A 26,370-nucleotide genomic window follows, 5' to 3' on the forward strand; every position below is an offset into this window, starting at 1 on the left:
ATATATTACGTAAACCATCCGATATATTCACAAGAATATCATGAAACTAGTTTTCTTAATATGACATGCTTTTATATAAAAAAAATCAAATTCAAAAAGGAAAAGCAAGTGTGTATTACTTGGACTAACCATTAATTATGAATATTGAATTTTGATATAAAAATTACATCTAATTCTAATAACAGGTTATATTATTTAACAAAATTTTCCGTGATAATAATTACAATTAAGCTTTTTAAATGGCATAAGCATGCTTGGTAGGTATAATTAAATTGTTTAGACATTTTTTCACCCTATTTCGGGGTGGGCAGAGAAAAGAAGAAAAAAGATAGAGAGAGAAAGTGATAGATATAATGAGTGATATGATCAAAAGAAGATGAGGAGGAAGTGAAATGGAAGAGAAAATAGATAGCTGATAAGTTTTTTCATTTTTTTTTTCCATTTAGATAACCTGATTTTATGAGCATAACTCTATAGTACCACGTTTTTGGCACAACATACATCAATTTGACTTGAAAATTAGCCAAAAGACCCTTGAGGGCATGTAGTGAGGTCTTTTGTCCCGATTTAGACTCTAACACACCCCATGTGAGCATGTATTAATATGATGGTAATCTAATTACATTTAAGAAAATAATATCCTCTTAAAAAGTTTTAAATAGTACTCAACTTATCATATCCTTTTTGCTTATCAAATTAAGTACACTAACAAGATATCAATAGGACTGCTGATGATCGTTGATCTTAGATATAACAATAGATATATTATGACTTTACATCTCACGTTGAGATGCAATTATTAATTAGGAATGATAATGATCATTGACCTTGGATATAACAATTGATATATTATGATTCTAGATCTCACGTTGAGATACAATTACTAATTAGGACGAATAATAATCATTGATCTTGGATATAACAATAGATTTTTTATGATTTTATATCTCACGTTGAGATGTAAATTAACACTAACCAACTTAAGTTGGTAATTGCTGCAAACCGTATGGTTAGCAACTCCTCATCTATAAATACCAAGACTCTCTTCACAAGCAACAATTTTCTTCTACTCACATATATTGTTACTTTGTCAAAATCTGATATGATTATATTTAAGTATTAAGAGTGTGTACATATTTCCCCCACCATTTTTTATCATACTCCATTATATCCAACAATCACTAGGGGTGCATGTGTTTGAATTATAGTTACTTCCAACTGAAATATATCAAAATTATAAGCCACTGGAAAATTAAGTGTAGGTCAACATTTTTTTACTACAATTAACCAAACTGTACAATAACTTCCAAGGGGGACACAATATAGAGAAAGTTCGATCAACATATTAATTCTCTCAGTTGTGTGCTTTTGACACTAACTAGTGAAAGGGTATGAAGGGATGCTTTGGGGTAAGTACTAAAAATCTCAAGACCCTACTTTCAACACAAACTACTGATCAAAGGGTTCGATTGGGGACAAGAACTAAACAAAATCTCAGAACCTTGTAACCAGCTAAACCATGTATTTTAGTTGTTGATATTTTAATATGCCCTAAGTGATTGACAGTAATAATCAATTTTTAATCTGTACTAAGTGTTTCTCACAGTAATAATCAATTTATTTTAACCGTTCCTTACAACACTTCTACTCATCTCTCTATAAGGGATAAATGGATACAGTAAACAGTCAGCGCATAGACTATAGCATTGCTGTGAAAGACAATAATATGAACTACAACTGGTAGGACATATAATAGTGCAAATAGTGTTTAACTGCTTTGTATCATGTTAAATTCTAAGTTAAAGCTTTCAAAAAGAGTAATTATAATTATTTCCGGGAGGAGCTCTTGATTGTATTTAGTAACTTAGATACCTCTGTCCAATTTTATTTTATTTTAAATAGCCTCTATCCAATTGTTGCTCTCACAAAATTAAGTACTTATGAACAATAGATGAAAACCAATAAATATTTATATTAAAATTCTAAACTAATAAGCGGAGAGCTAAGAGTTGGAGATAAATATTTTTGGAGATATTTAAATTAGCTTTTTGGGCCACCTATATATCACTTCATGAACATGTAATATCTAGTTTGCATAACATCATATCAACGAAGATCTTTATTCGAATGACCAAAAATGATTCATTTGCAAAATAGTAACGAATAAATGATAGTGCAACACCTGTTTCCTATTCTCTATCCAGCGCGGCACTCAAGCACTCAACACACCAGTCGTTAAATCCCATCAATCCACACAATAAGAAAGTGAAAGAAGATAAAATAATCTCTTTGTGATATTCAAATATCCGTAGTTCTAGATCCAAACTATCTTTTACTATCAGTAATCAATTTATCATTGTACAGCAACTCCTCATAGAATAAAAACTACAATACCCATTACAATGAAAGCTAATTTGTCGTTTACATAAAAATATTTACTGTGAAAAGTGTGATTCTTTTTTTTTTTATTGACACAATTAACAAATTATGACATATATCAAGATATTTTTTTAATGCTTGAACTCTTTTTTATGCTTATATCACGATATATAACCTTGTAAACATCCATACCCTTGTGGAAATGTTTTTTTTTTGTCATTTTCACTTTATTTAAAAGCATTTATCAACTATTAACGAAAATAATTTTTCATCAAATTCTAAATTAATCAAATCTCTTTATTCTCATGAGTTGGAGGATTAAAAAAAATATGATTTTCAATTTTTTGTGACATTTTGCTAATAGACGTGGCTTTACCTCATTCAAAAGAAAATTTTCCAAAATTGTGACTTTTACTAAAAATACGTGGCTTCATACGAACCTGTGTACGTGGAATCAAATCAAACAGTCTCACATCGCAAGTAAGCAACTTCAAAAAACATAGAGGTGTATGAGAAAAAAATAAAGTAAAAGCAAAAACACGAAAACGCCATAATGTGGAGACAAAAAAATATCATAAAAATAAAAAGACAAAAATATCTGAATGGGATGTGTGCAAAGGGAAAGAGAAAAATATCTTTCCACTACCTAATAATAAATACCCATTGATTAGCAATGATTATTTACCTTTGGGTCCTAAGATACTTTAGAAATATCTCCAAGACTCCAACCGTGCTTCAAATATCAAGCACTTTTTTGTAGTACTTTCACTTTCACTTTTTTTTTCCAGTTTTTAGTTGAGTAGCCGGAGTTCTCCCCTTGCGCCGCCGCACCAATGTCTACCACAACTGTATCCGGCGGCGACCCTCCTTCTCGCGGTTTTGATACGCCGACGCTGGACCGGGAGGCGGCGGCGCTGCTCCACGCGATCTCCGAGCATGGCGGGTACGCGTACGTGAGCATGGCGGTGCTGGCTTCCGGCGGCGACATTCGCGCGGCGGAGGCGGCTCGAGAGATGGCGTGGGAGCAGCTGCACTCGGGTCCGTGGCACTCGGTGCTGCCGGTGTGGCGCGACGCCTACTCCATGGCGTGCCTCCACGTGGCGCGCCACCACTACGGCAACGGTGAGTTCTTGGACGCACTTAGGGTTTTGGATTTGGGAATCATCATGGGAGGCACGCTCCTCCGCATGGATTTGGACTCCGCCATCGAGAAAGTGTCGGAACAAACACGGAGGAGCGTTAGGGTTTCTGATTTGGGGAACTCCGAACACCGACTCGTCGATCGCGAATTTGATATGGCAGAGGTGAGGTCCGTTCCTCTTTGTTCTCTTCTATCGTCGTTTTTATTCAGCATTTACGAAATCTCAATCGCGAATTTTCATTAAGTAACTAAATATCCATGCCAGTGTTAGTACTAATGTTGGAATATGTTGATTTGTGTAATGGCTGCATTTGATTTTGTTGTATATATGGCTGTTCTGCTCTGACGTTTATGTTATAGCTTTTTACACTGTAGGTGCTCCAACTTTTACCTGTGAAGTCTCTTTCTACGAAACTTGTGGTGAAGAAATCGGCGCTGTCCTTGGAGAAATTCCTGAAGGATCATTACCTGTCTGGCTGCCCGGTTATTATCAGTGATTGTATGTCTCACTGGCCAGCCAAGATGAAATGGAATGACGAAGATTACTTGCTGAGAGTTGCCGGTGACCGTACAGTTCCAGTTGAGGTAATATGTCTGATTGATCGATATTTCTATGATTGTAAAGGAAGGAAGGCACGAGATGAAGGTTTTGAGATTGGATGTTTGTTTGATTTTCTTCCTTCTACAGAGAAAAAGTTGATGGCTGGTTGAAGACTTTTTAATCATTATTTGTGATTAACTTATCTCACATTAATTAACAATTACCAAACCGTGACTTAACTCACTCCTGGGGAATATATGTGTAGTAGCTTCTGGATTCAAAGCTAAATTATGAAATTTAAGATGTTTGCTAGTAACAACTTTCTTACAGGAGTTTGGGAAGCTTATTGGGCAGTGTCAGTGGGAAGAAAGGTCGAGATGTATGAATGAATGAAGAGAAGAATTTTGAGATTTTGAGAATTTGAGAGTAAAATTTAAGCAAAACGGAAAGGGGTCCACCTTGGGTAGTTATTGGCAAACACAATCTTGATGCACTTAAGTTATACTGATGATGGAATTGTCTTTTAATTGCAACTTATATCTTGTCCTCTCTTTGTAAACTATATTTCCTGAATTTATATCTACAGGCAACCAAAGTTGGTCATCAACTCATCAGCTAGGAAATCATTCACCTGGAATAAAGTTTAGTGCAGTTTATTTGCATTGATAGTAATCTTTTCAAATCTGTTTTGTTTTATAGGCCTAAAAATGCCCTATGTAGAAATCCTAGAACCTTTTACCTGTCATGCATCTAACAAGTGAATAAATTTTATTTTGGTTGCAACAGTTTGTGAGTGAAGACTTCTCCCTCCCTCCCTTCCTCCTTTTACTCTGATGTTCTGTGGTAGATTCTTTTTTTTCCACTAAGTCATTAAAACTGAAAAATAGGTCATGAGACAAAAGTTGAATAAATTTATGATTTGGGTGAAGTGAATGTCCATTGCAGTTCCTCATGTCTTTACATTGTGACATGTATGTTACATCTAGTACCATTTGTATTTATGTTGCATTTACCTCATGTAGCCTTTTTCTGTCATGGCAAGGCTGTCGGAAGTTGTTTAGCAGTATACAGAAAATCCCTTCACACACACTCACAGGGAAAACAGGGTGGAGTGGAACTTTGTATGTATTATATATATTTTTTAATTTTTCCAGGTTGGGAAAAACTATTTATGTACTGAGTGGAAGCAAGAGCTAATTACTTTTTCAGAGTTTCTTCAGCGGATAAAGTCTGATAGCTGTTCTCCTGGTGGTCCTACATATCTTGCTCAGCATCCATTATTTGATCAGGTATTTACAATTTAGATTTATGTTGTCTCCAAATCAACTTTTTTCATTTTTAGTGTGCAAGTGCAGGACTTGTACTGCTTTCAGTTTCTGATATTATTGAGATGGCAGATAAATGAGCTTCGGAAAGATATCTTTATTCCTGACTATTGTTTTACTGGTGGAGGGGAGCTACGATCTCTCAATGCTTGGTTTGGTCCAGCAGGAACAGTAACACCGTTACACCATGATCCACATCATAACATACTAGCTCAGGTAACTCAGCTGTACAGAACAGGGCTGTCTTTTACAACCTCAATCAACTCCCCTCCCCCACCACACACACAAAGAATTCATTTTATGTACCACTAGCTGTTAGTTATTGCCCTCATCTTTTGAGTACTGTGACTCCAACATTTTGCAGTCCTATTACCGAGCCAATAGCTGGCATGGCACTGTTGGTGGTATTCGAGTAATAGACAAAATATGAAGTTCAAATGTGCTTATGGTTTATTTTAAGATTAATATATGAGGATGACATTGTTGTTTATATTATATCCTTTGTTATTTTAAATTGTCTAGAAGATGTTGCGTATCTTACACTATTGTTTCAGAAAACTGTCTATATTATGTCATACTAATAGCCTTAGCTGTATCATGCAAAGGATTATTGTGCACCATGGAATAATCTATTTGACTGTGAGACCATTTTCATACTTCCAGGTTGTTGGAAAGAAATACATTAGGCTATACTCTTCGTCTTTATCTGAGGAACTTTCCCCCCACTCTGGTACCATGCTCCACAACTCCAGCCAGGTAATTAGTTTTTTTTGTACTGTTTGATGGAAGAACTTGTGCTGTCTACTTGTGTCTTTGCTTGGAAGCATAATGCTGACACTGCATCCCATCTAAGTGGCCAATGAGCTCTAGAAGTGTTTCATTAATGTAGCATTTTTTCTGTCTTAATGTTATGCCCTCTGTTACTTAGTGTATGTCTAGGCTTTTTTATCCTTTTGCGAGCTACAGATTGCCCAGGCAGCCAAGTGAACTAGTATTCAAACTTCTATAACTAATCTAAAAGATTCCATCTTAGATCTGTTATGACTCGAGAATAAGTTAGTTGTGATGAAAATGATTCTTGGTGCAATGCTTGTTATTGTCGAGACTAGCTGCCAACAGAATGTAGAATTCAGAAAAATATAATTGTTGTATAAATAATAAAATACAATTTTTTTGCGGTTTACATACAGTGTGTGATAGGTTTATGGATTTGCAATGTTGCAAAGTGGAAACATACATTATAGGGGGTGTTGATTCTGGGTTTTAGCATTCCTACAATTTCATTCGGACGGCACAAATTGTGCCATCCATTCTCTTATTTGTTTGATATATATTTATTATTGCTTTTGATGTTTTGAAATCTGTCTCCATGTTGATTAGAAATTTCTTTTGTCTGAAGGTTGATTTAGATGATATGGATGAAAAGAAGTTTCCGAAGGTGCAAGACTTGGAATTTGTAGACTGTATTTTAGAGGAAGGCGAAATGTTATATATCCCGCCAAAATGGTGGCACTATGTGCGGTCTTTGACTACCAGTTTTTCGGTTAGCTTTTGGTGGAGTGAGGGTGAAAGTTCGGATGCATCCTAATGTTATAGTATCATATCATCTTGATGTCTACATTTCATTCTTTCTTAATGGAGAACTGAGCGTGTTCTAAGTAACATTGCTAATATCTATGTGAAAGTTCATTTTACGACCCAGTGACTGTATAATTCTCGTGCATAAACATCATTTTTGGCACTCGTTGTCATTACACATGCGCACTTCCTTTAATTACTTACTGATCATATGGGTTTGTGAAAGTGAAACGCAGTACCAAACAGTAAACTAATTTTATACTCTTTTTTGGAATTAAATAATTAAACAATAGTATACATTTCAGTTAATCATACTAAAATATTCAAGCTTCCACATGCGTAGCTACGTTTCATCTGACTAGGTTGTTTTCTTTACCACTAGAGTTCTTCCTCGTTTTGATAAACATCACACTGCAAATATGACGGATTCTAGGGTGGGAAAGTGAAACATCTTTCCCACCGTGGGAAAGAATTTTACACTGTTGGATCTTATTTTTAAATTAAGTTCTAAGATTTTTTTCTACATTCTTCTTTTTCCTTTTCTCTTTTTCTGAAATTACCCTTCAACACCAATAATTGTTATTAGCTACTAAATCATCGGGTTTCTTTTCACATTGCCTGGTTATAGTAATTAGAAAAAATATTTCAATATTAAGCCTTGGTCTTTATCAACAAGGCAGTTATTAAGCACTCATCTGTATCCGTATGGTTAGATCGAGTGAAATTGAGAGCCTTGGTCTTTATCCAAAATGATTCTTAATACGTTTTTTTTTTTTCTGAACTACATGAAATTGAGAGCATTCATAATGTCAGATCGAGTGACAAGTATAATTTTATTTAACAACAATTCTTTGCACTTCTGAATCTTTATCTATTCAAGCACTTAAAATTGAAGATGCAATAGATTAAATCACTTTGAACTATTATTAATTATCACATACATTTGGCTAGTTACAGACTTAAAATGAGTGAGTCTAAAGTAAAAGAAAATGTGCATATAAAACTTATTCCAACTCTTACTTAGGCTGCAGACTTGTACCTGCAAAGAACCTTACACCTCAAGACCCTATCCTGAACATAAAACCCCGGCATCACCATGATCTTAACTCTGCTTGGACCTTGTGACCTCGGACACATATCTTCCATGTACTGAGGGTCAAAGGTTTTATTCTCTTCGACCCTTAAAATTCCCAATGGTGGATTGAAAGAAAAGGCAAGCAAATGTAGCAGCCACATGCACTTAGCTGCCACAAAGAAAGCTTGAAGGAGCTGTTCAGGCCAAGGCCTTGTCCATTTTAGACTAGTGTTGATACAACTCATTTTCTGATCACAGAACTTGCTAAACTCTTCACTGTAATATTTTGTTCCCTTTCTCAGTACCTCACTCCAGCTCAAATTCCTGAGGGCAACGAATGAGGAGAATTGTGCTTGACGATCCTGCTGTGGGTCTAGGAATTTTGAGCAACCGTTCTTTTGGAAAACACAATTCTCAAAGTCTTGGTAGAGAAACTGGTTTATAAAAGCTTCAAAATGGTATAGAACTGCCTTTGAGTACTTGGAATTCAGAGACAACTTATATGGTTGGAGAAGCAAGTTCAAGTTTTCTGTCAAAGAATGATCAGTTTCTTCAATGTGGTTTATAAGGGTCTTACAGAACTGCTTCACTGATAATCTGGACTCTGACACTATCTGCAAGAATCCTTCTACCATTACTTCCTCACTCACAGGCATTAAATTTTCTCCATTCCCTTCAAATGATTTCCCTCTCTGAGGAAGACTACTTAGTTGGTCACAAGGTTGAGAATCCCTTGTCTGCATGGCTTGCTTCAAAGCTTTCTTCAGCTCTTCGCAGTAACTCTCCAAGTACTCCAGCTTCTGTTTAAGCTCCCCCAATGAACTCCTCATTTCAGAAACTTCCATTAAGGCCACATCTCGGTTCTCGTTTGCTTCCACCAGCTCTTTCTTTAGTGTCTCAATTGACATTATACCCAAGTCCTTAAGAACCTGAGAAACATCCTCAGATTCTGCTCTATTAGGGGAATTCTCATTCTTATGTTTCTTCTTTAACCTAGGAAACAACCAAGAAATCACTCCCTTGCTTTTGGGTTGGGATTGGAGAGACGAGTGGGAATCCGTGACAGGGACAACAATGTTGGAGCTCTTGCTGTTTCTTGCATTCTCAAATTCACTGGTTAAGGTGGCAGGGTTACATTTGTTGCAGGACGATGCGGACTTGAAATCCTCCATACTGTTTCTCCTCCTACACTTGAAGAAGTCGTCATTTGCAGGCGATGTTTGAAGAACAGTAATTTGATTTGCACTAGAGCCAGTCACAGATTTCGTATCTTCAGTGGGGCATATGTGAGATTCAAGGTTAGCAAAACCAGCATATAGTCCCTTTCTTGAACTTGATTTTCCCTTGTAATATGCTACAATGTTTTCTACGCTGTTTCCTCCTTCTAGCACACTCCCATCCCAACTTTCTGATACTGTTAAGCTTTTCATGGAATTTTGAGTGTACCCCACCATAGAGTCATCTTCATAGCTCTGTCAATATTTCTCAAATTTAGAAACTTATTATCAATCAAATTTGAAAAAGAAAAAAATAATAATAAAAGGAGAGGGGGGAACTTGCAGTTGCAGCCACAAAATTGGTGGAAACTGAAAATGATAAAGTGATAAAAAAAAACATTAAATTGTTCTTCAAATTAAAGAATTAGTCAGATAATAAATGTCATAGTTGCAGGATTCAGTTCAGTTGACTTAATGAACCTTAAGAGTTCCATGATGCAGAATTTAAAGCAAAAATCCTAAAATGTTCAAAAAAGTCAAAACTCTCCTTCACAGTCGGTTTTTCCTCAAGATTTAAAAAAAAATGAGGAGTAACGTTTAAGGATGTAACAGCGATAATAATGACATCTACCCATCTACCTAACCACCTATAAAGAAAGGAGCAGTTTCATAATTCCTTTCAATTGTAGTAATAAATAGAAGCGTTCAAGGGAAAGGGGAACAACACAATCACTTGCATATTCCACAAATTCAAGTGTCTTAAATTTGGTCCTTATCATGATCAACAGGAACAGTAAATTCAAACATAATCCAGCAACAGTACTCTGTTTCTTCGAACAAAATAGCTGCTTTGATACGAATTGGACATATTTTAGGATATCCAATTCATCAAAATAACTAAAAAACAAAAATTTCAATCCAAAATTCATGGAAAAATTGCAATACTCACAGGTGTGAAAACAGGGTAATCTTGAGCAGAGAAGTGTGAAACAGGGCCCGAAGCAGGGGAAGGGGATGGGAATCTAGCATTGGCTGGGCTATTTCCTCGCATTAAAGCCGCATGAAGAGCTCTTAGCTCCACAGCTTTGGCTATGGCGGCTTGAATTTCCTGCCTCGTAATTTCAGGGTCGCCATTGTTGCTATCCTTGTAGTCTTTGGAAACCTGTGCTGAAGTTGCTGTTGTTGCAGCCATGAAACAGAACAGAGTGGAACATGTAAATTTTGAGAAGATAATATATAGGCACTAGATGAAATAAGAAACTTATTTTTTTTTATATGGGCGAGAAGAACAAAGGGGGTGACCAAGTGGTATTTTAATGGTTGGATTTGATTTGAAGGCTATATCTAAAGTAGAACCTTGCAGAGCCAGAAATAGAAACAGGGATAGAGAGGGGCACCCTTAGTCCAACTAATTTTGTTTTTATTCTCATAGGAAAAATTTAATGGGGTGAGGACATGTGATGATGTGAAAAAGAAGAGAGAAAGAGAGAAGGAATTTTAACTCTTACATGGTTGTAACACAGCAGTTTGTTGCTAATTTACCAATTTGCCCACATATTCCAAAAATTACCAAAAATTCAGCATTAGGTGGTGGTACCACTGTTTCACATGATTGCTTTAGTACGAACATGAGAAGTTCCATGCCACTATCTTCCACTTTCATATATGTGGTCAACCATTTCTGCTTTCAACTTAGAGATATTTTGAACTAGATGTTGCTTTAATGCTAATTCATACTTCGTGTGTAATCATCACAGTTAATGACACGAGTATGGAACTTCGTTCACAAAGGCACCAATTGACCTTGGTGGCTTTTTCTTTTTCATGATGAGAATTGTTCTTATGTGATAAGGTAATGTTAGATCCCACTTGTTACTTTCATCTACCCATTTTATTACATGTGTATATGTCCTTGTTTATCAATTTCTTCCTTAAATGGTTGGCCATACTTTGTTTGGAGTATAAGACCTATTAGAGAAAGTTCCTTCTCTTGAATCAAATGCCTAATGCACAAAACTGTAGCTTTAACCGTTGATGGAAGTTTAAGAGCTAAACCTGTTCTGCTAAGTAAGGTCGTTGGGAGAATTCATATGAGGAAGCCCACTTGTTAAATTTATTGGTTTAAGCGCAAATTGGACATTTTGAAAGCTTATTACTTACTCCAACTGGAAAAGTAAACTTCTTTTTTTTTTTCTTTTGCAAATCCCTAACGTGCAATTATGTTGGTTGAGGTCCATATTCTTCAAACAAAATAAAAAAAATTGAAGATCAATTATATTGAGGCGTGAAAGGTGCAGTTTCTTTTGGGAAAAAGGGGAAAGCAAAATAACCAAAACGTTCTAAAAGCTTGACACTTCACAGACATTGAATCATAAATTTGAGACAGAGTGTCACAGTGGGGATCAAGTGATCAAGTGGGCATTGGGAAACATTTTTTAAATGACAAAAAAGCCCGTCTCATGCCATATATGAATATTAGTCCCCAAAGGGTATTTTTGAAAACGGGGAATCTTTATTTATTATTCAGTCTAGTATCCTTTACATAAGTGCAACTATAATTTCATATAGGACAGTGGAATCTTTGGGGGATATTGACCCTAATATTATATGGTTTGAAAAGATAATAATTAAATATAGTATGTAAACATAGTTAATTATGCTGTGTTTATCGTTTTTATTTTTAGTTTTACTTTTGGTATCGTCAATTTTTATATTGATGCAAGTTACAACAGTTCAGGGGTTGCTTCAAGAGTAAATTAAGTGTCCGTGGTAACAGGACAATGCACTTATAACTTTATAAGTGCATCAACTAAATGAAGGTGGATAACCAATTTCATGAAATAAGATCTAATTTATGTCAGGTTATTATTAAGTTCAGAACCTACGAATTTTTTTTATAAGGAGTTCAGTCTTATTCATGTATAAGTCACAATTTTGTGGAAAGGACTCACCTACAAAATTTAGTAAGATTAGTTAGAGCACCACATGAAAAAATGTCTCTTCTCATTTAACTGATTGCGTTGGCACACGATGCCTGAATTAAATTATGATATTATCATCTATATTGGGAGCATAAATTTAAGCTCAAGCATGTCAAAAGAATATAACTAAATCATATTAGGTAGTTTAGCCAACTCATTATGACATGTGATTGGTTTTGACAACAGAAGAAAATTTAATAAGATGAAAAGAGAAAAGAGGATAAGAAAGAATCGTCTTAAACAAAAGAATAAAACAGAAAATAGCCAAAAAAAAGAGAGAAAGAAATTTAATTAAACAATTGAACAAAGCTATGTAATCCTTTAACATATAGTGCCTTACACTATCTAGAGGCCAAATGCTTATTCTTTCAATATCATTACCTTTTCTTTCTTTTAGTACTCAAAGTGCTCATTTCATTATTTGTCTAGTTATATCTGTGAACCATTCGTTAAATGCTTTTTAGTCACTACTTAGTACTTACACAGGTTAGAAGTCTCCCTCATACTCAGTGCTCATTTCATTAAGAAATTTCATTGCTAATACAGACATACCAGCAAAGGAGCATATATAGCAAATATTAAGAAATTGCGCATTTCTTTCTCTATCAAATGGGACCCCATAAGGATATATCAGAGTAAATAGGGATTAATCATGGTGTAAGATTTTGCTTAGGAAAGGTATCTTTCTGTCTGTTCTGTCAATAATTGACTTCATTGGCAAGGAGGTAGGGAACAACAAAGGTCTCCAAAAAGGACTTAAGTTAAGGGAAGCCCTAAGATCCACGCTAATGAATTTAAAAACCCTTTAACTTCTCTTGATAATTTAAATCATGCAGACAACTTTGTCATGCCATCATACTCCTTACATGTTTTGGTTATAAAAGGACATTACCCTTACCATTTAACTTAAGTGCGAGACTGTTCAAACTTAACGAATGATCTTAAATTAGAACTATAAATATGAAATTACATTAAATATTTAAAATAAAAAATTTATCTTTTATAATAATCTTATCGTAAAAGATAATTACATATCTGTTGTTGGTAACAAAAAAGAAAAAAGAAACCATGCCACCATTTGGAAAATCTCAGACAAGGAAAAGTGGGACCGCTAAGGTGGTCTCATGTGCCACGGGCTCACATAACCATTAGACAAATGTCGCATTGCACTAGGAAAAGGCCATTTAGCACTACAGTAGAACAATTCTTCTCAAAATTTTGTTGCAAAACCTCTTTTGTTTCTTTTCCATAGAGAACATGGGCATGTACCTTGTTTCAAGATTGGTGTGCATGAGGATTACTTCTCTTTCATTTTCACTCAGTCACAGCCTAGCCTGAAAGATACAAGTGATATGAATTTCGCGTCTCTTCCGGGGAACAAAAGAGGAAATTGTAAAGAAATAAACTAAACCAAGTACTAGCATTAGTGTGGTCCTGTTTGTTTAGTATAATATAATATAATATAACAATACCACCTCACCTCACCTTTTTATACGTGGTATATATGCTTTACATTTGTCCATCTTGTCTTAGTTGTTTAATTTGATTGTTTATATATACTTTATTTTTCGTGGCTTGAGTGTGGAGAATTGTATGGTGTTATATTGTTGATGAATGACCAAATGTAATATATAATACACGACTAAGAAAAAAGCCAACCCAAAGGAATCAACCGTTTAGAAGCATTTATAATATCCAAGGTTCGACTTTGCATAAAAGTACTTGACAGTTGTAGAGAGATTGATAAAGTTATTGACACTCTCGATCGTAGTCTCGTTGCAACGAGTAACAACCAATCTCGCACACAAAAATGTATAAAATGCTCTTAAGACTCCAAAATAAATAAGTATTTGGCTTGATTGATGCAATTAATGCTCGGAGGAAATTAACATTGGCATGGGACAGTCAAAGGTGACGATTAGAGGCATGATGATATAATGTGGTAAAGGACTTCTTGATAAATTTAGGATAAATTTTAAATTATTTATCAAAAAATGAAAGAAAAAATAACTATTATTTTGGAGTGATTTTAGTCATGTGACATGTCACAGTATTACTTTATTATTATCTATCACGTGTATCTCACTTAGTAAAAAATGTAAAACACGCTAAAATTTAAAGGAAAAAAGATTATTCGCTACCCATGTTTCGCTTTTGTAAGAGGCCAAACATGCATGGCAAGGCAACTCGATCACATGTCCAGCAGCAGTTGATGTTTAATATAAAAGGGGCATCAATTGCTGGCACACAGTGAAAACATGTTGTTTCATCTTCGTATCAACTTCTGGAAACACATTATCAGTAACGAGTTTGGTTGCATGCTATAAATGTAGTTTTCAAAGTTTTAAATGAGATTTTTAGAAGTCATGAAGACGTTCATTTCAAGATATCACCCTAATGAAAGTGAGTTTGAGAATATCACATTTCTATGTTTGATAAAAGTTTTAAAAAACATTCTCAAAATTGTTGGTTCTCATTCAAAACATCCATATTTACTTTGCTTCTCATTTTCATAACGAAAGTGGGTATCTTACATTCTAATGGGAATAGAAGTTACTTTCTAAAGTAATTACCTCCTCCCACTTCAATTCATTATTTCACATTTTTTCTACTTCTATTTTTTCAATTAAATGAAATTTATATTTTTTTTAAAAAAATTACTTAATTATTAACTCAAACATATCCAAGGAAATAATATTTTTAAGAATGTAATGTCTAAGAATGCAATGTAAGATTATTTATTCCTTAAAAATAAGTATTCCTTAATAGTTATAGCTTTTAAATTCTAAACGTGATTCCTTTATCATCAACGAATTTTCAAACCCATTGTAAGAGTATTAACAAGTTGAGTTGAGATGAACATTTGAAGTTTAAGTTTGATTTATGAAGAAAATAGATTGCTCAAACTTATTTACGTTGAGTCTAATTATAAGTTTGAGTTTCACTTATTTAAATCTTTTATAACATAACTCTACTTGCATTTTTTTTTACAATACTTGCATTAAAGTTTAAACTTATGATCCCATGCACATTGCCTCAATCTCCTACCACTAAATTGACCCCACTGAGTAACTCTACTTACATTATTGATATTAATTTTTAGGTTAAATTATAATTTTAGTTTCTTTTTAATTCTTAATCCATGATTTTTATATATTTTTTTTAAATTTTAGTATTCATATTTTAAAACATTCACAATTTTGATTTATTCTCAAACACATTAATATTTTTTATTTGAAACAATCATGTTTAAAATAGATATAATTATTATGTATAACATAATTTTTTTTACTATTTAATTATATATTTTGGACTTAAAGCTAAAATTATTAATTAAATTAAAATAATTTTATGTGGATTGATTCACTCCTCAGTAATACATACATTACGCTAATTATGAGTTTTACATCAAATTTCTGTTAATATCATGTGACCTAATAGATTTTTATAAAGTTTAAAATCCAATACATAAGCGAGTTTACGTCTGCTTGCATCTAAAATTGGGCTGAGTTAGTACGAATGGCTCACACGAGACAGGAAGCACGGGCACAGCACAAGTGATGGGTCAGCCCATTAGTAGTGGCTTTCCGATTTGACTAGAGGTAAAAAAATTGTAGGGAATCATGTGTAAAAATAAAGTAGGTGCACTATATTCAATAAAATTTCTTACCGAACCCGTCGTTTTCTTAAATATGATATGTCAGCGGGAATATAGGAATCGTTTCTAACAAAAATGAAAACAGTAAACAAAATTAGACGTAGTTTAGTTTGAAAAGCCATTTCACAAATATCAACAAAGCGATTCTAAATGAAAATTGATAAACTTACAATCAAAATGGGGGTGGGCAATGAATATGCGTAACTTGAAAATTATTAGTATCCAAAACGCCTGACCTACATGAAAACATTAAAAGAAAAAAATTACCACAACAGATTATCAAATGTAGGGGGCATTTTTTGTCTTGACATGTAAAATTCAATAAATAACAGACAACTACATTTGATGTAGATAACCCCTACCAACATCAAATGGCACTGATTAAAGGAAGATAATAACTACAACTAATTATTTCCAGATCCAACGTTGAAGCATCTGTTTAAAAAAACGTTATAAAACTTCTAATTTTTTGGTTGGTACAAACTGGCCACATTAATTCAAATGCTGCCTCTGTTTAAGTTTAAGTATATTTGAATGTGATGCTTTTCTTGTTTTAGTACATTACACATGAACTATTTACTTTTGAAACATCACAATTACATTTGCCTAAACAGTTTCTCATTTCAACTAAAGCCTTTCATTATCAACTTATATTTACCTTGTTGACAAAATCTACTGCAGAGATGCCTTGCCTGTTAACAAACATATGTAAGCTATTTGTAGAGAGAAATCACTAATGTCATGAAAAGCAACACACCACATATGGAACATTACATTTCTAGCAGTTCATGCCATTGCTAAACTACTAATTCAATTCTTTTTCCAAGAAAGCATAAACAAATTTCAAATACACCAATTGTAACAAGAATTACCTAGAAAAAAATAATTATATAAATCAAAAATCAAAATCTCTTATGCTCATAAAAAATCTTAATATGGAGATAAACTTAAGATAACATGATCATGACAAGTTGTCCAAACTGAAATGTCATAAGTATTTGACACGATTATATGTTTTGCATTCATCATAATAACCATTCAAGATTTCCAGCCATGATGAACATACCTTAAAATAATTCAGAATTAGAAAGAATCAGTAGAGCTTCATGAAGAGAAGCAGGAGCCTCAAAAAAATTGATCCAATTAGATATAGGTGCCGAGGAGTTTACCAAAATTTGGGATGGATCATAAATGTGGTTAACACTTAACAGTACTATCATATACTGGTTCATCTAATCCTTAGACAAATTGTCTGGTTGATTAAAACCAGAATCCTTGTGTAGCTGATTCCGTTTTATATGGTGGATATTAACTTAAAACTACAAGTGTGGCTGCAGCATTTAATAACTCACTACAAATTTTACATATATAATACTTTTTGCATGGGCTACTGTAAATTAATTTACATGCTAGGCACAAACTGGCGTATAAACAGGAAGGGAAGAAGAAAAACAGCCGCATTTGATTACACAAACACTACAGGAATATTAATATTTGCATTTTTTTAATCTTGGTTCATGTCATCAAACACAAAGAAGTCAGAATACTAACTTTCTAAATGGAAGATGGCCATCACCATTTGCCTCGCCAATCAATTGATTTGTCTGTACAACATGCCCAAAAAAATCATTAAATTAAATTAATGCATCAAGAGATTCATTTAGCAGAGTTATCAACTCATACATGAGATTGGCATGGCGCCCCATCCACTTGATACAAATGCGGAAACGCTGCAACCTTACACAAATTAAGCATAGCATAAGAAAGACAGCCAGAATAAAACCACACAAAAAAAAAACAATCGATTTAGCCAGAAACCTAATAACCAAAAAGGCCAAACACACCTCTGAATATGATCGAATTAGCAGATCCAGCATCTCATGACGATAGTTATACTAAATCTCCCATTTAGTTCAACGGAGCTCCTCTTCCAATGCAACCTCCAATTGAAAGTTTATAGCATAACAAATCTCAAGACCTATGTCAACAAACAGAAATCGAACACACGAAGAACAAATTTACCTTCGAAGGGGCTGAACCTCTCCAATTGGTTGTTTATGTGAAACCCAAGTATTTTTTTCCATTTTCTCGAGCTTTAAGTTCACAGCTTAGTTTTTGCATCACAATAGCAAAAACAAAAGGGAAAATATACTATCCTCTCTGCTAAAACCTCTTTCCCGCCAATAGAATGAGCTCCGCTACAAGTAATTGCATAAATCGGCCCACAAAAATAAGCCCAGTCCATATAGGTACGTTATTAACTTTCATATTCTCTCAATTAATAATCAATGATTAAATCCTTCCAAAGCATAATCATCAAATTTTACCTGCTTTGAGAATCAAAGCCTCACACTATATTTTAGGAAAGAAAAAAAAATTATTATCTGTTAATTGCTTTCAAAATCCCAATTAATCTTACTAGAAGGGATATTATTATATTACCAGATTAAAGACCAAAGACGATGTAATTCTCAAGATTCACCACTGACACTTTCCATACTACAAATGATTTTCCAATCCAGTCACAGTGAAAATAGAAGTTTCATAATCGATTACAAAACAATAACACTAAGAAAGTACTACAGCTTTGTACATCACACGAACAAACCCTAAGCCCTCTCGCCCCTAATCCTACGAGCAAGCTGAATGTCCTTGGGCATAATGGTAACTCTCTTGGCGTGAATGGCGCAGAGGTTGGTGTCCTCGAACAGCCCAACAAGGTAGGCCTCCGCGGCTTCCTGCAGAGCGGAGACAGCGCTGCTCTGGAAGCGGAGATCGGTCTTGAAGTCCTGAGCGATTTCCCTTACGAGTCTCTGGAAAGGAAGCTTCCTTATGAGAAGCTCGGTGCTCTTCTGGTATTTTCGGATCTCCCTCAGCGCCACCGTACCCGGCCTGAAACGGTGTGGCTTCTTCACGCCGCCGGTCGCCGGAGCGGACTTGCGTGCTGCTTTCGTGGCGAGTTGCTTCCTCGGAGCTTTTCCTCCGGTGGACTTCCTTGCGGTTTGCTTCGTACGAGCCATTTCGAACACAGAGATTGCTTCACGTTGGAAGAAGAAGACGAATGATATGAACTCAAATGGTGAGGGTGGAAGTATTGTGTGTTGCGTGAGTGAGATGGAGTGTATTTATATAAGGTGGAGATGGAGAAAAAAGGTTGAGCGGGAATTTTTGAAATGCTGTTTTGGTTTGCAAAATTTTGATTCAGCCTCGGAAATAGGACCGTTAATGCGGTGTGGGAATCAACGGATGCCGTGTTTCCTCGGTTGAAGCTACGGATTGCAATCCGTGACACTCACAAAGACACCAGTAGGAACAAGCCACGTCTTGCTTGGTACATGTTGAGGTTTTTTATTATTATTATTCTTGGATTCAATTTCTTTGTTAGTTTCTTTAGAGTTTAGTTTTAGGAAAGATAAAAATTATAAATTATTTTTATTGAAAATAATAAATTAATGTGTCAATATTTTATTTATTTTTACAATTTTATATAAGCCATTTAATTTAAAGTATAGGATTTACCATTTTCCCTTTAAAATCTCGTAATAAAAATAAGAATGGAAAAAATGAAGAAAAAAATTACTTATTCAAATAAGTGGAAGAGTAAGTAAAAAAATTATAAATTTAATTTTTTGTTATAAATTGGAATGTGTAGTATTACTGCTATACACATGTTATTTCTATAATTACTGGAAAAAATTATTTCACATTCATTTCAAATTATTATTTTTTTTATTTGTAAATTTGATGTAAACTTGGCTTATCTTTATCATTGTTAACCCTTAGATCGAGTTAAGGAGGAGGATCATGTTAGATCATTGACAACCAACACAAAACTCATTTTTATACCAAACATAGATTACTCACCATAAATTTTCTACTAATGTTAGGTGATTACTAGAAAGCAACATGTTATATCATCAATTATAATGTTAAATGAGTAACTTTACTACATTGACACCCCAATGAGGTGTTAAATAAGTAAAGATCTTCATATTTTTCTAGATGGGTGAGCATAAAGAAGTTAGTTCACAAGTGATTAACTTGGCAAATTGATACTTTGATAGGCAAGTCTATAAAGGTGGTAGACATCATGATGCAGGGGAGGATTAATATTATCTATCTATATATAAGAGACTAAACAGGTTGGAGAAAAAGTCAAGGAGATGGATACTACGAGCTTTGAGCTTTGGTATGCATTTCAAGTCAAAGTGAAAAAATGGGATAAATATTATTGTGGACAAGGATTGAAAATAAGTGTGGTGAGCTTCAAGAGAAATATAACCAAAATTTTAACCTTAAAATCATCTATGGCACAATAAACTATCAATATCATCTGTGTTTATGCACCTCAAGTAGAAACAAAGGTATTTGTGAAGGAAAAACAAGGGAAGACTTAGAGGGATTGATCAAGGCATTCCTCGAGAGATTTTTTTTAGGCATGGATCTACATTGACAGGTTAGTAATCAAGAAGACAATTTACAAGTGCTTATGATTGTTTTGGTTTTGGAGATCTAACTACACAACATAGTATTGATTTGTGGTGTTCATTTCAAAAGGCAAACAAGTTACAAAATCCAAGGATCAAGTAGTGACAACTCAAAAAAGACAAACTCTTATGTGATTCTTGGGGGCTAGAAACAATGTCTCGTGAGCATTGTCGCGACAAATTATTACATACAATGTAGCAAAAATGTGACTTTTAAGTATAAATTGTTGGAGGAAGGTGTTTGGGATTATTTACAAGGTAGTGCTAACCTCATGGGATGAGATGCTTACGAATATAAGGAAAGTTGTTAAAGCTGACTCAAGTGAATGTATTTTGAGCTCAGAGATAAGGAACCTTGGTGGTGATGTGAAAAGGTTTAAAACAAAATAGAATGCTTTAAAGTCTTACAGGGCAAAAATGTTAAAAATTGGATAAGGTATCGAAATATTAGGAATGAGACAAGAAAAATTGTGAGTAAAACACACTCTAAAGTTGTTAAAGATTTTTTGCAAGGACCCAGGGACAAATAATGGAGAACATAAGCTACATAAGCTCACCAAAAAATAAAGGAAAGAAAACAATACATTTGAATGCTAGAATTATTGACATGAAATAATTTTTTGCTAATTTAACTAAAAAGTTAACCATTAAAAATAATCTCACTTTGATAATATATTTCAAAATAATTATTTTTTTCATGAATAGTTTGTAAAGGTGTCTTACATCAATCAATCAAATTCTATTTACCAATTTTTAAAATGCTAGAATCAATATTAAAAAGTGTTCCATTTGATCTTGATTATATGCAAAAAGAGAAATACTTTATACTTATTAAGAAAATTAGTTAATTTTATTAAATTATCATTTTTAATTAAAAAATAAATATTTTTCCTACACTATCATTTATTAAAACTTGATATCAAACATAATTTTTTTTATATTATTAAATGAATGGTATATTAGAGAGAATCTTATTAAATAAAACATAAATAATTATCATTTATTTGCATTTAAGATAAAAAAATAAGAGAATTTTATTATTTATATTTAAGACCGAAAGAACTATACATTAAAAATCAGAGTGTGATATATCAATAAGATTTTTTAATCAACTTTTTCACTGTTAATTCATTAGATAATACTTTTATGACACTTGTTGGTATTTGTCATGATAATAATGATAAGCCGCTAAGGAAAATATTGGCAGACTAGGAATATGACAATTAACAACAAGAAACTCACAAATAGATATTCTTATTGGCCACTAGCCACTAGCCAGGATATATGATTCACATTAATGAGTACAGCGTATTTTTTCATTGTAGGCGCCGTCAGACCAACCCTTTTTTTCATAATTTATTGTTTGTTTCGAAAATTACTTGGTTTGGTATTTTATGTGGTAGTCACTAGTAAGTAGCTAGAGAGGAGAAAATTCCTTGGTTTGGTATTTATGTGGTACTAGTCTGCAGTCACATTCAAATGAAAGACAACCAGAACAAAGTGCATGATTTCAACTAGCAATTCTAGAAGCTTTATTCTGCTATTCTGTGAACAAGCTAATGAAGCAAAAACAAGCTCTCAACTCTTGGAAAAGACCCGAAGATGGAAGCAATAATATATATTATTCTTTATGTACAAGGAGAAAACAAGGCTCAAAAAAGAAACATGGAAAAAAGTTCCTATAATGTATTATGTATATATAATACTATATCATAACCAGCAGTTGGACACTGAGAAGTTGTGGAATCTGAATGAGAGATCCCCAGCTGTGTCTCTCTCGAGCTGCATTGGCTGAGAACCAACACTGCTGACACCACCACCTGCATCAGACCCTTCATGGGGCAATGGCTGTATTTGGTTCTCATTTGGATGGGGTGCCAATTGAACTTCTTGTGATAATGGTAATGGCAACACTGAAGGAGATAATGAACTCAATCTTGTACTTTCTACACTTGAAGCCAATGTTCTATCCCAAAGGAAGACATGAAGGAGAATAGGAACTTTGGTGTGTCTATGCAAGGAGAGTTTCTGGCTCAATGAAACAGTGTCATAACACCTAATGGCTCCTGTTGAAGAGACCATCCATGGGAGGACTCTCTGATTTGAAAGCCTAGATACTACCAACAACTTTGAAGTATCTTTTGCTGCTTTATACAGATTGCTGAGTCCTGAACGTGTGGCTGGTACATTTTCTTGGTTATCCTCAATAACTGTTTGGATGAAAATAAAACCCTGTTGATCACATACAAAACTATTAGCTTAAAGCCTAAAACCAACAATGAATCAATCTGTTTTAACTATATAAGTGATTGCTAGATTCACAGAGAGAGAGAGAGAGAGAGAGAGAGACCTCTTCTGTACGACTAATGGCAAAGCCAAGCTTTGCGTCGTCCTCTTTTAGTTTTATCTCAATTGAGATCTCTCCTCCGATTGGAGCATACCAGAGCCGAACTGCTCTAACAACACCAATGTCTACTCCATGGTAATCCTCAAAGCCATAAAGGCTTGCATTTGCAAGGTTAGATAAGTCGGATAATGATCCTGCATTTACAGTGGAAGAAGCTGTCTCTCCAGAGATCTGCCACTCAAAAGAAACACCAGTTACCACATAGTGCAACAAAAACCATTATTAATCTCTTAAACTATTAATATTGTAACATTCTAAACAGTGCCTCTCCTACTGCCAGACAAATAGTATACTGTAATTCCAATTTCAAAATTTAAACATGATGTTACACAAATTAAGAGTGTTCTATAATGTCCTTCCTCTGAACTGGGAATTTGATTTTTTTTTTTTTGTGTGTGTGACTCGTGGAATTTACAAAAGTTCATGTGAATCATGAATTAGTACCCTTCAAAAAATTTAGTGTGAAAATAAGAGAGGCCTAACAACAGTTTGTGTACATCAAGTGACATGTTGGAAAACAACATTATAGTAGTAAATTAACATTGTGCTACTAGCATGCCACAACTGAATGTGCCTCAATGCAATTAGGGAATTGATCATGATCATTATTTACCTTAGTAAGTAGGGACTCGGTTTGGACATTCATAAAGACAATAGGGACACCTGAAGCTTGAGCTGCATTCAGCCACGTATTTGCCCTGGCTAGTGTATCCTCCACATCATTGTAGCGAGCAGCTATCCTATCTGAAACTTTGGGAAGAAGTAATATTGAAAGAAAATTGCTAGAATTGGGAACTGATAGCAACTCCTGCATCCTCCTCTCCCATGGATACGAGACATATCCATCTTGTAACCGCGTCCTAGTTAGTGCATTTACCATCCTAGTGGTCCTTGAAGCTGCAAAGTGCAGTTATTGTTTACAAATTAGATCAAGACATATATTATAAAGTGAAAATTAACAACTCCATTTCCATTGCTGACAAAACATAATAAGAGAATAAAACTAGACCTCTACGCTTAAAACAAATCCAGGAAATTTTAAAACAAAAGCCAAAACAGACTACTATCAAGGTATCTAATACTACATTGTATTAGAGTAACTAGACTCTTTCTAGTTAATGCTAATGACTATCAGTCTATCATGTATGTATCAATAATTCGATATCTATTATTCCATATTAATTACTGCCATAAGCAACACCAAACACAACTTTTTGACTTTTCTTGTCTTTAGACTAACTCTAGATGTGAAAAATCCTGGTTTTTAAATGATGTATAATTAAAATACAAAAGTGCACTATGACAATGGAAATTAGGGGAATTGAATGTCGAGATCATTGACAGAAGGAAGTCACGAGGGTCACGCAACTTGATGCCTAAATCTAGCAAAAGTTGTAGCTTTCAGATGAGAAGAAGTTAATGCCTCAACTATCTTTTAATGGATATTCATTCCACCCAAACATATAGTGCCAAATATCAGTTAACACAAAATCCAAAAGGCTTAAATCTGTGTAACAAAAGCGGGAAGAGGTGCCACTCACGTTAGTGCGAAGTTGTAAACACTAATAACTAATCAACCATAAAAAGAACAAAAGCAATGGGGTTGAGTGAAATCAGAGAGACGACGCAGAGACTCAAATCACGTATTTTCACTTCTCGTTTCCTTATTTGTCTCTTAAAAAAAAACAGTTTAGCCAAAAAAAATCTAACAACCAGAACCGAATTTTTTTTACAATAATAACTTGTCATTTTTCAATAGCGACAGACAATTAACTATAAACGGTAACAAGTCACTAACAGCCTAACCAGAATAAGACAATACGCCATCCTATCTCCTATCAATTTATTTATATTTAATAAAATAAATAATAAATTAAAAAATTAAGAAAAAAGCACAAAAATAAATGAACTTATCTACCTATTCATCAATTCAATTAAACCTGGGAACGAAGAACTGAGTCTTGAAAATATATTTCAATAGTTTTTTTTTTTTTTGAAACTGACCTTTTAGGTTAAATCTTAGTTACAAGTATGGGTTGGGAAGTAATCAATCATAATTTTAAACTCATTTTTTTCTTAAACATACTTTTAGAACTTTTCACCGGAAATCCAAACACATCCTAGATGGTTAATTCTACACAAGCGTGTGTTGAACTTGTTTTAATTAATTAAATAATTGAAATCCGAAATCCAAGGGGAACAAACAACTTAGAATTAAAAGGGATAAGGACTAACAAATAATTATAATAACGATAAAATTAATTAAATCTTTTTATAATTTACATTAAGAAAAATATGATTTTTTCTTAGATTGGGCATGGGAGGAGATAAAGAAACAAAAAATGTAAACGAAAAGGGAAGAATCGAAGAAGAGTACCTTGGAGTTGGAAGCACTCGGTTTCAGTTCGATCCAGGAAGGCAACGACGTAGTTAGGATCAGTGATGGAGCGGAGGACATAGTGCTTCTTCCCGGAGGAATCGTTGGGGACAATACACGCCTGCAGCTCGGCGAACTCGTGGGGTCCTCGGCGAACCAGAACAAGGATAGAGGTGTCTTTCTTCTTGTAGGAGTCTTGCAGGATTCTATTAACGCCACTCTTGCCGTTTTTAAAAGGCGATCTGAAGCTGATAAGCGCGTTAGGAGAAGCTCCGATTCGAAGCTCTTCGACGATGTCTCCGGTTTGAAGCATGTCTCCGGTCCACTCGTGGGCTTTGGAACTTCCCTTGAGACACTCTATGGATAACACTTTGGGGTCTCCTCGTGTGGGTGAGTCCGAACTGCTTTGTGATAACCGGTCCATGGTCATGTTTGTACTTTGAAAATTATTCACTTCATGTGCTTGGTTAATTCACACGACTCAGTTTGAGAGAAACTGCTTGTGTTTTAGCAGAGAGGGTTTGAGATTTTGGTGTTTGATGATTAATAGTTATATGACCATGGTGCGTATGGTTTTGTGGAAACTAAATGTTGAATAAGAGATGTAGAATTACAGAAACGTGGAATGGTAAAAAAAAGTTCCTTTTTTAATGACGGAAATGTTGAAGCTAGAGAGGATGGATTCAGTCGGTAAGAAACTGCAGAAAATAGAAAGATATTGGTGCGCTTGCGATTAACGAGCCAAAAAGTCAATGAACCTCTCCGGGTTACTAAATGTCAACACTAGTTCTGGGATTATTATTTTATATTTGCTTTTGGTAAATGTAAATGGTTAATTTTGTTAAAATGTTAATAAGAGAAATTAGAATATATATATATATATATATATATATATATATATGATGGCTTCTTTCTTTCTTCTTCCTTCGTTCAGTAAGACAATCTTATAATTCATTCTAAACAGTCAATAGTAGTGTTGATTAACCTGTGTCTTATTTCGAGTTGCTAGGGATGGATGCAAGAAACATATAAAGAAAAAAGATAAGCATGTTAAAGGAAGTGGTAAATTTGATAAATAAGAATAATGGAACAAGAAGATAAATGACGTGGAATACTTGGAATTGAGGTGGAAAAAAAATGGATGAATGATTGTAATTTTCTTTTAATAGGTATGTTTTTTAAAAGTTGTTTGGTGAAAATCACT

General features: G+C 34.2%; 4 protein-coding genes across 4 annotated transcripts; 1 reads left to right on the top strand and 3 right to left on the bottom strand.

Moving 5' to 3' along the window:
- Positions 1 to 3,069: 3,069 nt before the first annotated feature.
- On the top strand, positions 3,070 to 7,099 carry LOC114379434 (lysine-specific demethylase JMJ30-like). The gene is made up of 6 exons (XM_028338085.1): positions 3,070 to 3,683; positions 3,896 to 4,105; positions 5,216 to 5,350; positions 5,459 to 5,602; positions 6,050 to 6,142; positions 6,786 to 7,099. The coding sequence occupies exons 1-6, from the start codon at positions 3,213 to 3,215 to the stop codon at positions 6,972 to 6,974; spliced, it is 1,242 nt and encodes a 413-aa protein (XP_028193886.1). The 5' UTR covers positions 3,070 to 3,212; the 3' UTR covers positions 6,975 to 7,099.
- A 748-nt stretch (positions 7,100 to 7,847) lies between these two features.
- On the bottom strand, positions 7,848 to 10,693 carry LOC114379433 (IRK-interacting protein-like). The gene is made up of 2 exons (XM_028338084.1): positions 10,206 to 10,693; positions 7,848 to 9,511 (listed from the first exon to the last, which is right to left on the bottom strand). The coding sequence occupies exons 1-2, from the start codon at positions 10,446 to 10,448 to the stop codon at positions 7,985 to 7,987; spliced, it is 1,770 nt and encodes a 589-aa protein (XP_028193885.1). The 5' UTR covers positions 10,449 to 10,693; the 3' UTR covers positions 7,848 to 7,984.
- A 7,648-nt stretch (positions 10,694 to 18,341) lies between these two features.
- Positions 18,342 to 19,009, bottom strand: LOC114380576 (histone H3.2). The gene has a single exon (XM_028339697.1). It carries the CDS (start codon positions 18,913 to 18,915, stop codon positions 18,505 to 18,507), a length of 411 nt encoding a protein of 136 aa, XP_028195498.1. The 5' UTR covers positions 18,916 to 19,009; the 3' UTR covers positions 18,342 to 18,504.
- A 2,878-nt stretch (positions 19,010 to 21,887) lies between these two features.
- LOC114380388 lies at positions 21,888 to 25,919 on the bottom strand. Its single transcript, XM_028339410.1, has 4 exons — positions 25,167 to 25,919; positions 23,403 to 23,686; positions 22,733 to 22,960; positions 21,888 to 22,614 (listed from the first exon to the last, which is right to left on the bottom strand). The coding sequence occupies exons 1-4, from the start codon at positions 25,594 to 25,596 to the stop codon at positions 22,093 to 22,095; spliced, it is 1,464 nt and encodes a 487-aa protein (XP_028195211.1). The 5' UTR covers positions 25,597 to 25,919; the 3' UTR covers positions 21,888 to 22,092.
- Between the last annotated feature and the right edge of the window lie 451 nt (positions 25,920 to 26,370).

This window comes from Glycine soja, chromosome 12 (assembly GCF_004193775.1).
Source record: "Glycine soja cultivar W05 chromosome 12, ASM419377v2, whole genome shotgun sequence".
Lineage (NCBI taxonomy): Eukaryota > Viridiplantae > Streptophyta > Magnoliopsida > Fabales > Fabaceae > Glycine > Glycine soja.

Bases quoted from the DNA above. Each gene is read 5' to 3' on its own strand.
- LOC114379434 (XM_028338085.1), top strand. From the start codon at position 3,213: ATGTCTACCACAACTGTATCCGGCGGCGACCCTCCTTCTCGCGGTTTT. The intron at 5,351-5,458 runs GTATTTACAATT...TTGAGATGGCAG, and splicing joins AGCATCCATTATTTGATCAG to ATAAATGAGCTTCGGAAAGA. The intron at 6,143-6,785 runs GTAATTAGTTTT...TTTTGTCTGAAG, and splicing joins TGCTCCACAACTCCAGCCAG to GTTGATTTAGATGATATGGA.
- LOC114379433 (XM_028338084.1), bottom strand. From the start codon at position 10,448: ATGGCTGCAACAACAGCAACTTCAGCACAGGTTTCCAAAGACTACAAG. The intron at 9,512-10,205 runs GTGAGTATTGCA...AAATATTGACAG, and splicing joins ATTACCCTGTTTTCACACCT to AGCTATGAAGATGACTCTAT.
- LOC114380576 (XM_028339697.1), bottom strand. From the start codon at position 18,915: ATGGCTCGTACGAAGCAAACCGCAAGGAAGTCCACCGGAGGAAAAGCT.
- LOC114380388 (XM_028339410.1), bottom strand. From the start codon at position 25,596: ATGACCATGGACCGGTTATCACAAAGCAGTTCGGACTCACCCACACGA. The intron at 22,961-23,402 runs GTAAATAATGAT...TTTGAGTGGCAG, and splicing joins CCGAGTCCCTACTTACTAAG to ATCTCTGGAGAGACAGCTTC. The intron at 22,615-22,732 runs GTCTCTCTCTCT...TGTGATCAACAG, and splicing joins CCATTAGTCGTACAGAAGAG to GGTTTTATTTTCATCCAAAC.